This window comes from Dipodomys merriami, unplaced genomic scaffold, assembly GCF_024711535.1.
Source record: "Dipodomys merriami isolate MVZ:Mamm:240054 unplaced genomic scaffold, mDipMer1.0.p SCAF_91, whole genome shotgun sequence".
In the NCBI taxonomy this organism is placed as follows: Eukaryota; Metazoa; Chordata; class Mammalia; order Rodentia; family Heteromyidae; genus Dipodomys; species Dipodomys merriami.
In genome coordinates, this window is record NW_027206524.1 from 3,934,196 (window position 1) to 3,947,808 (window position 13,613).

A 13,613-nucleotide genomic window follows, 5' to 3' on the forward strand; every position below is an offset into this window, starting at 1 on the left:
ACTATTTTTGCTGTAAATTCTTAAAGCACCATGAATAATGCCTAGCAGGTACAAGCCCCTGAATTCAAATCTCATAATTACACAACACACACATTATAAACTAAAGTCAACATTACACTTAAGTAACTCTTACAAAGAATGTATTACCTCAGGAGGCTGAGATCTGAAAACCACAGTTCAAAGTCAGCCCAGCCAGAAAAGTCTGAGACTGTTCTCCAATAAACCACTAAAACCCAGAAGTGGAGCTGTGGTTCAAGTGGTAGAGTGCTAGATTTAAGCAAAAAGGGCCAGGGAATTCCCAGACTGAGTCCAACCTAGTTCACACACATGCACACATGAATATATTACAGCGAAGAAAAAGAATTCTTAAATTAGTCTATATTGTGGTAAGTCAGGAGGATCACCTTTCGGGCTGGTCGTTATTAGGAAGTGTGAGGAATTTTTATGGTGCTGACAATACTCCAGTCTTGACCTAGGTGATTATATGTAATGTTTATTTATGAAAAAAATTCATTGAAGAGTATGAGTGTAACAGTTTGGGCAGGTGTATTATATACTATACCTCTGTTAAAAAAAAATCTGTATTATGGGAATAATATTCTCACCTAACTGCAAAAATAAAAATGGCAAATGTAAAATATCCAGCCAGTTTAGCAAGAGTCTCATGAGGATGGAAGAACTACCTAACTTTTGCTACTACATGACCTTATGATTGCTTCTTGTAGTATCAGAGAACTTACATGCAGGTACTTCTAAAATCCTTACTTCAACAGAATTTGAATTTGAAATATGAACATTTAATTCTAAAAACTTAATTATAAAAATTTGTTTAACTCTACAGCTAATCAGTTATAGAAGATGTGAGTATTTGAAAAAATATTAACAGTAATAATAATAATGGGTATCAAACTGTGACGATTTAACAAATGACCCAGAATACTTTATGTGCCAAAATATCTTAAGTATGTAAACTTGGCTGGCTTTCATAATTCAGAACATTCTGAGTTTCTAAAAAGTCATACAATGTACCATATACCTCAGAATAGCACACTAATCAAACCCTTGCTACTTATACAACAAAATATGAATATGGAAAAGGCTTTAACATGTCATTTCAAGTCAGGTTACTATAGAGTGAATTTTATGTTAAATTTAAAGGAAAAAACTTTTTTTTTTTTTTTTTTTTTGGGTCCGGTTATGGGGCCTGAACTCTGGGCCTGGGCACTGTCCCTCAACTCTTCAGCTCAAGGCTAGCGCTCTACCACTTGAGCCATAGCACCATTTCCGGCTTTTTTTTCTTTTTGCTTATGTGGTGCTGAGGAATCGAACCCAGGGCCTCTGGCATGCAAGGCATGCACTCTACCACTGAGTCACCTTCCCAGCCCAGGAAAAAACCTTTTGAATTTTAGAATCATGAGGAAGATTATAAATCATCGAAGCATGAGTGAGAGAAAGGAAGACTTATTAATTAACAAATTGTGCCATATGGTTAGTTAGGAAAAAAGTATAATTTAATCATTTCTTCACATGAGGTAGCAAAAAAATTATACATGGATTATGAGCACTTCTAGTTTTAACAACCATAGTAAAAGCTTAGAAAGAAGCCATGTATTTGAATCAATTTCCTGTGTCAAGGAAAAAGCATATTTTACAAAGGAAATGGCATTTTGCTGTAAACTGATGAAAACTTTTTGGCAGAATTTAGCAAAACTGTACACTTCTTCATCTGGTAATTCTACTCTCTAAAGTGTCTGTCTCCTAAGTACCTAGTGGGATATATAAACGTTCACTTACAAAATGGCTTGTCACTATTTTAGTTTATTGTAGCTCAAGACTGGAAAGTGCTGAATGTTATATGAAGTGAAAAACAAATTCAGAAGTTTATGTTTACAGTATAAATCCAACGAAGAAAAAATTTAAGACAAGAGTCATAATGGTGAATTTTTTGAGAAAGCAAAAGAAAATAGTAAAGTAAATCTTGACATATAATTTTGAGGAGCTAGGCATGGGCCTGAAGACAGCGGTTTGATCAGCATGGAATGCACAACATAGCAGTTTGTTTTGCAGTTACCTTATCAAAAAAATCAACCTTCAGTTCCTTCCTAGTCATGCCATCTTTGGCCTGAAAGTTGATGAGTGCTTTTCTCATTTGGAATTTAAAAATACTACAGGACTCTCAACAATATCTAGGGCTAAAATAACAAAATGTTTTAACTACATTACTTCTCAGATTTGGCATGCCTGGACTACATTAACCATTCACTACATGATGATGCCTGACTTATTGATAGTTTTGAGTTGGGTTGTCATAGGTGGTGATGATGTCTTTGGTGGTACACTTTCACTCTGAAATGCAGCCACTGGACCATCTGACTGTTAAATGGGCTACCAGGTACCAGAATCCAACCAAAGCTCAGAACATTACATTTTATAAGCTAAAAGAGGATTACTGGCCAGGCGCCAGTAGCTCATGCCTGTAATCCTACCTATTCAGGAGACTGAAATCTAAGGATTGTGGTTTGAAGCCAGCACAGGCAAAAAAAATGTTTGAGACTTGTGTTCCAAGTAACCACCAAAAAGTGGAGCTGTGGCTCAGATGGAAGAGTGCCAACCTTGAGCAAAAAAGTTCAGGGACAGCACCCAGGCCCACATTCAAGCCTCAGGACCAACACAAATCATAAATAAGGAATGAGGGTTACTGTTTATATTCTGGTACAACTTATCTTTGGACTCCACCTAAAGGCTCCTGCCTAGTTCACAAGGAATCCTGAAGAAAATTAACTTGGTTTACTTGTATATAAATTCTCAGTACTTAGCACATATAATTTAATAAGAAAATCTCTAATTTTCAGTATTTTGTGAATGCCTAAAAAAGACTTGCAAAGGGAATTTAAACAACGTTTCTGGATAAGCTTGCCAATATAGATTCAAACTTGTGAAGGTAATGAAAATATTTATTTCAAACCTGTCATATAATACCAAGCTGAGTTATATATAGAAATATTAACTGCATGATAGCTAGTGTTTTTAGGAATGGCCCACTGTCACATCAAAAATTTCTTACAACAGAATTTCTGTAGTAAAGTCCAACAATTAAGAAGACATCGTTTTTACTTTGAAAACTGTTGCATTAAGAGTATGATGTATTTATTTTTTTAAAGGCCCAGTACAAAAAATGGTTGAGGAAAATGACATTTTAACAAAATATACACCCGTAGAAAAAAATCCTAATATACTGACATTTAATTAAACAGAAAGCACTTGAGAACATACTTTAATATCTAGGCACAATTGGTCAGGTATTAATTATTTCTATTATTTAAAAGTTTCAACCAGGTCAACTTGTCTGTTGTATGAGTCCAATAGAGAAGGCACCTCTCTTACTCCCCTCACAAGAATCTTTTGAGAGTAACTGTAACACTTTAAGGGAAACAAACAATGCGCTAGATGTAAGTATAGATATAGTTGTTTAACACACCCTATCCATTTTATGAGAAACTTAAGATTAAAATATAGCTAGGATTTGTCTTTTTACATCTTATGATGGGTGTGACTTCCTAAAAGGACACCAGAAGGTAATCCTCCAAGCCAAGTTTTAACATAGAACACAAGATTTAAATTAAATATGCATTGGTCACTACTATGTGAAGAATTCTATGAATTAGTGCAATTCTTTATATCCCCGATGCTTAGGGGAAATTTTATATATACCAATAAATCTCAACTATTACATAACTCAACTTTTTATGGCTCAATAGTCTTAACCACTTAATGTTCTGTAAAAGATCTTAAAAGATATAAATGAAAAGGTCAGAACACTCAAATGGTTTACAAAAATTCTCTCTTTAAAACAAAGAGAACAGAATGACCAGAAAGAATAAAGTGTAAAATTTCAGGAATATAGTTTTTTAAAACTACAATTATGAGGTGATAAAGGGGTTATAAAGTATTGACTCTAGAAAAACAGTCCACCAAACTATTGCTTTCTGATTAAATACTTTACTACCAGTCAAGATGGTGACCCATTTGTTTTTACTTAGTGGCTATGTATTCAAATATCTTACTAAACAACCACTGAAAGTAATTTCTAAAGACAAACATCATTTTCCTCCAAAAGGAGTAAGAAACTTTTGTGAATAAACCTCAGAAAGGGATCATGACAAGTAAAAACCAAAACAAAACAAAACAGTGTAAGAACATTAGGCTAATTTAACCTCTATTTCAACAAGATATGTACAATATTTACAATATGCACTGGTCAAAAGCTATACAATTTTGCAGACTGGCTTTACTTACATTTCTGCAAACGTTTTTGCCAAAATAAAATTATTTCAAGGAAGTCTATTTACAAACTAGGTAGCTGCTTCAGAAACAGCATGATTTAAAGTGAAATTTCAGTACAATGAAAGTGCAGGTCACCTTTTCAGATTCCGTCAGCATCCCATTTCCTACACTCATGTTAAAGGGATTATATTAGAGTTCTAAATGCTATACTGTTCTTATATAGTCAGAGTGCTTTACTCATCATAATGCAATGATAACAAAAATTTGTCCACATCCATTCCAGCTGGAAATGAACTAGGTAGCTTCTTTTTCTGTCAAAACAAAAAAAAAAGGAAAATAATTAACTCAAGATCAGATGGTTTTCTTTATAAATCACCTAAAACCGTACACTGGGTTCTTTAATTCTTTTTACTGGGTCCTATTAAGATAGATTAAGTAGATTAGAATTTTAATCCTACAGATAGTTTTTCTGGTTGGTCGTGGGGTCTGAACTCTGGGCCTAGACGCTGTCCCTCAGCTCTTCACCTCAAGGCTAGCGCTCTACCATTTAATCACAGCACCACTTCCGGCCTTTTCTGTTTACTTAGTGCTGAGCAATCAAACCCAGGGCCTCATGCATGCAAGGCAAGCACCACCTTCCCAGCCCCGACAGATATGAGACAAAACAACATGCTTTCTGTAAAGTGGCCATTACTGTCAAACTATATACCTTAAAAAGCTGAACAGATATTAAAAAGTTTCAGGCATGTATCAAATTCCAAACATTGACTATGCACCAGCTAGTTTATATTCACCCTAGTTATTCTTACAACTACAGGCTAGGAACAATGGTACATTTAATGCTCAACGATGAGGCTGAGAATCAGAGAAGCTAGACAAAACCAGTTTGTCACACAGGCACCAGAGCAGACACTGCATCAAAGCCAGGCTTGCCGAGCACCAAACTAAGATTTGTTCCCCCTCTACACTATGCTTCCTCTATGACATCCCAAGTATCTTCAATATTTTGTTAAAAAGCTAAAACACACACACTCTCTCTCTCTCTCTCTCTCTCTCTCTCTCTCTCTCTCTCTCTCTCTCTCTCTCTCTCTCTCTCCCCAGTGATTCTGGTTTGGTTCATCAATGCTATAGACTACACTGCTTTCTACAGATCCTCACAGAAAAATTGAGTTTTTCTAATGTTCCACATTCACATCAATGAGGATGGTAGAAGAGACATGAAGAAAACCTCTAGGTATGAAAGGAGCACAGTAGAATTTCACTCAGTAATTAGATATTAGCAGCATTTTCCCAATCTTCCATACCTCAATCATTCTCAGGAAAAACAAAAACTACAACAAAAAAACTTGCATTTTTAATGACAAACTCTTACTTCCCCAGGGAGATGTTTATAAATGCCTTAGCCATTGTTTCAAAACAATCTTGTTTCACCTGGACAACTTGTGAGTACAATGGTACAATCTCTCTGTCAATCAGGACACACTGTCTTGATTAAGAGTTGATCAGGTAGTATTAGCAAAGAAAAAAAAAAGTTGACTTCTTGAATATGAGAAGGGGGGAAGGGAAAGGTGTGGTTTGAGATTAGAACTTTACTTGCCTTGATTTTCTTCTTTTTCATCGGCACTGAGGAGTTTGTGAGATTTTTAGTAGACGGACGGGAGTTGCGCTCCCGTTCATCTAACTCCTCAATTTTCCGCTTTTTTGTGGTGCTCCTGGATGATGTTCGAAACTGCTGCGTGTTGTCTTTCAGGGGGGTTGTGGAAGTCCTGGAGATGGCCGCTCTGGAGAGAATCATCAGGGTGTGGGCGGCCATGTTGACGCTGTTCTCACTGCCCGTCTCGCTGGCAGGGCTGCAGGCAGGCAAGTCCGAGGCAGCAGGAGGAATCATGACTTTGGGAGCACCACTGTCCTCACCAAAACGCCGACTAGAGGGCACTTTGATGCCATCTGTAGGTTCTTCTTTATGCTTTTCCCCAGCTCCTGCGCCAGGAGTCCGGGGTATGGGCAAATCACTATCGGTGAGTCTGTTTACTGGGCTATGCAACTGAACGTCCTGTAGTATTTCTGTGGTAATCAAAGAATTGCAAGATTTCGTTTGTTCTTGTTTCAGATCCTTCACAGCTGTGCCTACTGAAACATGTTTACTGTTCGAGGATGTGGCTTGTTTTTTGGTCAATTCTTGCAGTGAAGATATAGTTTTCTCACTTCGTAAACTCCCATTTTGTTGCCCAATAGGCAGTTTTGAAGTGTCTGGATTTTTCTGCCTTTCTACATCCCTACATAATTCATTTTCCTTGTTAGCTGTTGCTTTATGGAAAGATTCAAGCACCATTTCTGTTGGTGAAACTTTTTTTTCAGGTTGAGTTTCTCTTACGGTGTTATGCCGGCCAATGGAAGTTTCTGATTTAGATAGAATCTTGGGCAGAGGGGTTTTCTCTCTCTCTCTTTTGAAACCATTATTAGAGGGGGATTTTAAGGTGGAGGACACAATGGGTGAGTCAAGGTGAGGAAAGAGAATCTCACTCCTGTCTTTATTTTGGGAGACCACCTTTTGGTTTGTCACAGAAGTAGCAGCACTATCAAAACAGAGCACACGCCTGTGGCGCTCCACTGGCTTGCCAGCGGGGACTGAATTCTCTGCAGAGGGCACAAGTGTGTTTTCTTCCAATTTTTTCCCCAGTTCTGTGGCCATATTCTTGTCAGAAAGTTCAGTTCTACGAAAACAAAAAACAAAACCCCACAATGTTTCCAGTAACATAAAGGAACCTTTTGCTTTTAATCTGAGCATTCAGTAACCTATGCTAGAGCTATCTTATGCTCACCTTTGTACTTGAGATCCAACTGAGTAACTTGACGAATCTGCCAAATTATTTACCTGTTTTCCTGGAAGTACAGAACAAATTCATTAGAAAACAAACATTCTTGAAAAAAAAACAGGAACATCCTCTGAAAGAAGAGGAAACCAATGACATTATTATACACTGTATAAGACCATCTAAAGGACAGTTATGTGTAAGCAAAACACTCTCACATACTGGCTTTTTCAAGTAGCTTTGTTAAAGTATCTATAAAATGGCCACGCAGCTACTTTACAGAGGAAATCGCCATATAAATCTAAGGACCTGCTTCAACTTCAGGCACGTATTATGAACGCAGTCTTAGTAAATCTAAGAATTACAATGTTCCATTCAGCACCCAAAGCACTGCTGTCATCAGGGGAATGGTTCTAATGACCCTATCCACAGATGCTCAGGTTCCTTATGAAAAAATGGTGTTGCACTTGCCCATCCTTTAAATCTTCTCTAAATTACTTACAATACCCAATACAAGGCAAATACCATGTAATAGTTGTTCTGTACATGTTTTTAACATGGAGATAATTCCCCCCGCCTTGAAAATTTTCTACTTGTGGTTGGTTGAATCTGTAAATACCGAACCCACAGACTCAGGTGTTAATTAGAAAACAAAGAAGAAGCTGGGTGCTGGTGGTTTATGCCTAAATTCAAGATACCCAGCAGGCTGAGATCTGAGGATCACAGTTCAAAGCAGCCAAAGCAGGAAAAGTCTGTGAGACTCGTAACTTCTATTAAACACCAGAAAAATGGAAGTGGCACAGTGGCCCAAAGTGGTAGAGTGAGGGCTGGGAAGGTGGCTCAGTGGTAGAGTGCTTGCCTTGCATGCTTGAGGCCCTGGGTTCAATTCCTGAGCACCACGTAAGCAGAAAAAAAAAAAGCTGGAAGTGGTGCTGTGGCTCAAGTGGTAGAGCGCTAGCCTTGAGCTGAAGAGTTGAGGGACATCGCCCAGGCCCAGAGTTCAGGCCCCATGACCAGACCCCCCTCCCCCCCCAAAAAAAAAGAAGTGGTAGAGCAATAACCTTGAGTGAAAGAGATCAGAGACAGTACCCAGGCCCTGAGTTCAAGCCCCATGGCTGACCAAAAAACAACAGCAACAAAAACAGAAAACAGAAAATAAGGGAGGCCAGGGTAAGTTATTATGGCTATAACTTACATGAAAAATGATGAATATTTGAATGTATTAGGTACTATCACATTTCTCCTAATTCAAATATTCATCAGGGTTTTTGTTTGCTGGTACTTTTTTTTTTTTTTTTGTCGGTTGTGGGCCTTGAACTCTAGGCCTGGGCACTGTCCCTCAGCTCTTCAGCTCAAGGCTAGTGCTCTACCACTTTGAGCCACAGCGCCACTTCCGGCTTTTTCTGCTTATGTGATGCTGAATCGAACTCAGGGCCTCACGCATGCAAGGCAAGTACTCTACCATTGGAGCCACCTTCCCAGCCCTGGTACTGGGGTTTGAAATCAGCACTCTACCACTTGAGCTATGCCTTCAGCCTGGCTTTTTGTTAGTTATTTTGGAGACAAACTTTTACCAACTATTCTGCTCAGGTTGACTTTGAACAGCCTCCTGAGTAGCTAGGATTACAAACATGAGCCACCAGCGCCCAGCTACTCTTGGTTTTTTGATATGGGTAAATAAATGATTGGGCCATAGCTAATATAAGGGATAAAGGAAAATGATTTACAAACTCTACAGCCTTGCTATCCAGTTTTTATCAGTATCAGCAGCACTGGCTGCTCAAAGCTTGTTGAAGGACTCCCGACTCTGAATCAGTCCTGCATTTCACAAGATCCCAGGTAGTTCACATATAAATTAAGAAATGGAAAGTACTGCTCTCAAGTTCCATGTAAGTATACAAGGAATTTACTAAACACTTCAAAGCTATCAGGAGAAACAGAAATTAAGAACAATCTAAGGGCGTGGACAAAAGTTAAAGATTTAACAAAGGAAGAACTTTATCAGAACTAAAGTTGTTCAATTACAGTTGCAACAACAGAGAATACAAAGCTTTAAGTTATGATAGTCTCACCACCACCAAGTATTCCAAATCAAAACAGCTGCTGCAAACAAATGAGTATGAGGGTATAAAGCTGATATAAGTAGCTTAAAAAAAAATCACCCTCAAAAAAATGAGATACCTGTACAAGGCTTTGCTCTTAGTCCTTGAGTCTTCTGAGATTTTGGAGGAACAGGGAATTGAGGGATACTTGTACTGCACACAGGTGCTGCTAAAGGCATATGAAGGACCTAGAGAGAAGAAGCCATCGATTATGCTGTGTCTGTGAAGCTCCACTGCACCATTTCTAACTCACAAATCTTACCTGCTGAGGAGGGGCAGAAAAGGTATTTCCATTCTGACCAACTACAGACACAGGAATCATCCCCACCATTCCCTGGAGTACGGGCTGCACTGGAGAAGCAATTATGATAGCAGAGCCTAAATCATAAAAGAAAACTCATATTAGAAGATTTCCTCTCATCTTCTGGCATAAGGTATCAAAGTAATTCATGTTTTCAAATAAATGTCATGAACATCCCACCTTGACAATCTAACACAAACTTTTTGTGCATTATATTTATTGTTAGTATTTAGTAGTTGGACAAAGGGGTTACATTGCATAAGTCAGGCTATGAGTACAATACTTCTTGGTCCATATCACTCCTTCCTTCTTTCTCCCCTAAAAAACTCATTTAAGAACAGCAAGACTAACAAATGAAGGAAAGGACAATCCGAAAATTAAGGTGTTACTGAACTTAGGCATGGGACACTAGCATAAGCAAGTATAGGATACAGCTGGAATGTATTACATCTTGACTCCTCAAAAGAACAGTGAAACTCAACAGTTACATGTTTCGAGTATTAATCTTATGCCAGAAATAGAGTCAACTGAATGTTTATGACCTAAGTCTAGGCTTATAACTGCAACAGGTTGTCTTAACAATATTGGTCAAAAAGGGCATAGGTATTTGCTAACCACAAAGAACCACTGGGTCAGAATTGTGATTACATGTTTTGGTTTTTTTTGCCGGTCATGGGGCCTAAACTCTGGGTCTGGGTGTTGACCCTTAGTTCTTCAGCTCAAAGCTAGTGCTCTACCACTTGAGCCATAGCACCACTTCTGGCCTTTTCTGCTTATGTGGTGCTGAGGAATCGAACCCAGGACCTCATGCATGCAAGCCAAGCACTATACCACTGAGCCACCTTCCCAGCCCGACTACATAGTTTTTATTAGCCAATCACACTGTGATTATAGCAATTTAGCCGTGCCCTATAAATTGGCTTTTTCCTAACACTTACTACTACAGTCAGATGCATTTCCTCACTTTCAGTCACAGCTTCCAGCCGCTCAAGTGCCTTGTGCATGTATATGCTGCTGCCCTTCCTTTCTATCAGCTCTAAATTTCTCTAAGCTTTGGCTCAATCCCCACACTTGCTACCAATTCTAGCTTCTCTTTGTAAGACAGAACTGAAGGAGATAATGTTTAAATTTAACCAAATCTGTGTGCCTAAGTTTAAAAAACAAAAATAAAGGGGTATGAGGAACTTGAGAACTCTTACATATGGAAATGGGGATGGCTGTGCACAAGCTCGACTTCTGAGGAGTTCACAATCAAGGGTGAACATGCCGGCACTGCCTACATATAAAACAGCCTGTGATGAACACAAAGCCTCCTCTGAACAATTCAGTTCTTAAGACAGGACTCTCGATTTTGCAAGGTAGAAGAGAAATTACTGGAAACTATTTCTAGGCAGTCTTTTCCATTTGAGCCATGCCCTAGTTATATTTTTTGCTTTTTTGTTTTCAAATAGGATCTCATATTAACTTTGCCTGAACTTCCCTCAATCCAAGGTCCTTTCCACTTTTGCCTCCCAAGTAGCTGGGATTCCAAGCATGTCACACCATGCCTAGCTTGTTTTGCAGATAAGAGGTTCTGTAACTTTTTGCCTGGGCTGGACTCGAATCATAATCCTCCCTCCATGCCTGGCTAGGAGAGTTTTATGGAAGAGAAATTTCAAGTTGCCTTTCAAAGTCTCTCCAAATATAAGACAAATGCCTGGAAAACTAGGACTGAAACAACTAAAAACAACTCCTTTGTCAATGGGTTTCAACAGGTACTACGTGATGAGCTTTTTTCATTTCCAGTTATGCTCTTAAAGTTACCTTGTGAAAAGTTTGGTGACACGGCTTGGTTGAGAGCGAACACACTGTTTGACCTTGGTGGGGTCTGTAACTGAGGTGGAGGAAGAGGTGTCGTGATAGGGGCAGAATTCCCAGGTAATACCACAACATTTGACTGACTGACAGTTGTTCCCAAGGCTGTTGGGTCAGTCACACAAGTAGCTATCAGAATGTTATTTGAATTGCCAAAAGTTGTGCTTGTGGTAGGTATCAACTGTATGTATCCTCCATCCTTGGAAACGCACGGGGTAACGCTGGTGGAGAAAGCAATGCTGTCTTCATTCTGAGCACTGCTTATTGTTGAGTCCTCAGGTTTGAGTACTAAGAGGCTCTGCTCTGCTGAGGATGAATCTCCAACTTCAACAGAAACAATGGCACCTGCCGGTTCTTCTGAAGATAAGCTTTTAACAAATTCTGCACTTTTGGCAGGTGACTTAGGAGAAGACAAAATTATAGTTGGTAAGTTTTCTCCACTGATACTAGACACGGCGTTGTTAAGTTCAGTATCTGAGGAAACAAATGGATCATCACTAATTATAATTTTAAGAGAAACAATATTTGATGCATCCAACTCTGCTGAGTTGTCACTGGAAGGTTTATCATCAGTACCTTGGGACTCTGGGTGAGAATTCCCCATGGAGGAAATGCCGGCTTCTGAAGGAGAGTGACTAGTTTTTATAGGATCGCTTTCTGGAGGCATCAGTGCTATGTCGCCACAGTTTTCATTTCCAGCCAGAGAGAGAAAAAGAGAATCTCCATCTTCTTTCATGGAAGATGAAGGCTCTTGTGAATACAAAATAACTTTCTCCGCTTTGTGTGGCTCAGTTTCATTTTCCATAGGATTTAACTCAATTGATGCTGGATCATTTGGTGCTTGTTTCACTGGAGAAACTGGATCTTCCAGGCAAATTTCTACTTGCTCAGATATATCTAAGCCTGGGCTTTCAACAGTTATAGGTAACATTTTACTTTCAAGTGAAGAACTATCTTGGCAATTTGGTAGTTGTTTTGTTGCAACTGGTGGTATACTATTACTTTCAACTTTATTCTTGTGAGTCTCACTACAATCTGGTGACTTAGCACTATGGAAATTTGTCTTAAGTCTTGCTGTATTATTAGAATTTTCACAAAGCTGACTTTTTTTAGATGGCTTTCCAGTTACTGGAGTATTTGGGGATAAAAGTTGAGAACTTTTCCCCGAGAGAATTAAGTTTTCATTGTTGGTTTCACCACCTAGTGAAACAAACGAAGTAATTGGTATATCAGGCTGATCAGGCTGTACTTGACATTCATTCGGTATATTTGGGGACAAACAGGTCTTCTCAACCTCCATAACCATTTCAGTTCCAGTGGGCATCTGACTGGTGTACAATTCAGTACAATGCTGATTACATGCAGCATCAGGACTTCCTCTTTGGCTGAAGTCACTGAGAGCTGCCACTGACTCAAAGGTAATGTCAAGATTACACTTCTGTTCAGTAGGTACAGATGTTTTAGAAGTCTTTTTCTGGATGCTAGAGCCTATTTGGGAAAAAGTTTCCTGTGTTTTCTGTCCTAACACATCATGGTCGTTGTCATTCTTCAAAGCACTTAACACATCTTCATTCTGATAAGATGTACAAAATGGGGGCTGACTAGGTTGACCATCTGCAAAATACCAGTATGATGGAAAGACATGGTGAATATGTTTATTTCCAAAGCACTCATCTTTACCGTACAACCTATTTTGCTAAGGAAGTACTAATCTTTATTCTTACTGATGCCTTTTTAACCAAGTGTCAATCTTTTTCTAAGACTCTTCAAAAACAGATGACACCATGAATGAAAAATTGAAGTTTAAAAATATCGAATATTTACTAGTATGGTTAAAAAAAATCAAACAAAAGAAAAACCCACAAAAAAATGAAGAAAATAAAAACAATTGGCTCCACACATTATTAGAAATACAGTGGTAGTACTGGTGGTGATGTTGTTTCAATACATTGACTTTTCAACAGTGTTCCACTGTTTCTATTGATCTTTTTTCTTAGAAGTTGAATGAAGGGGGAACATTTTGCATTATCAATATATGATCTGTGTGTACTGTTTAACATTCAACACATATTTACTGAAGACCAACCATATGCATGGTTCTGGAATACAAAGATGAATGATCCAGTCTCTGATCTTGGAGAGATTAGTCTAGTAGGGAAGCAGATATAGAACAGAAAGTTATAATAAAGCATGGTAAAAACTGTAATAGCACAGGAACAAAAGGCACTTCTTTTTGCCTATGGGACAAGAAATAAAATG

General features: G+C 38.5%; 1 protein-coding gene across 3 annotated transcripts in view; it reads right to left on the reverse strand.

The window, feature by feature from the left end:
• Positions 1-3,824: 3,824 nt before the first annotated feature.
• LOC138821344 (protein NPAT-like) overlaps positions 3,825-13,613 on the reverse strand; it is a 29,846-nt gene continuing 20,057 nt past the window's right edge. For 2 of the 3 annotated variants that reach the window (XM_070013502.1, XM_070013500.1), the window contains 6 exons: positions 11,304-12,968; positions 9,462-9,577; positions 9,279-9,387; positions 7,107-7,167; positions 5,882-6,998; positions 3,825-4,595 (listed from right to left, as the gene is read on the reverse strand). In XM_070013502.1, coding sequence (XP_069869603.1) covers positions 4,518-4,595; positions 5,882-6,998; positions 7,107-7,167; positions 9,279-9,387; positions 9,462-9,577; positions 11,304-12,968 — 3,146 coding nt within the window. In that variant the 3' untranslated portion in view covers positions 3,825-4,517. The remainder of the gene's footprint in view (positions 4,596-5,881; positions 6,999-7,106; positions 7,168-9,278; positions 9,388-9,461; positions 9,578-11,303; positions 12,969-13,613) is intronic. The other variant, XM_070013501.1, reaches the window with a different exon arrangement.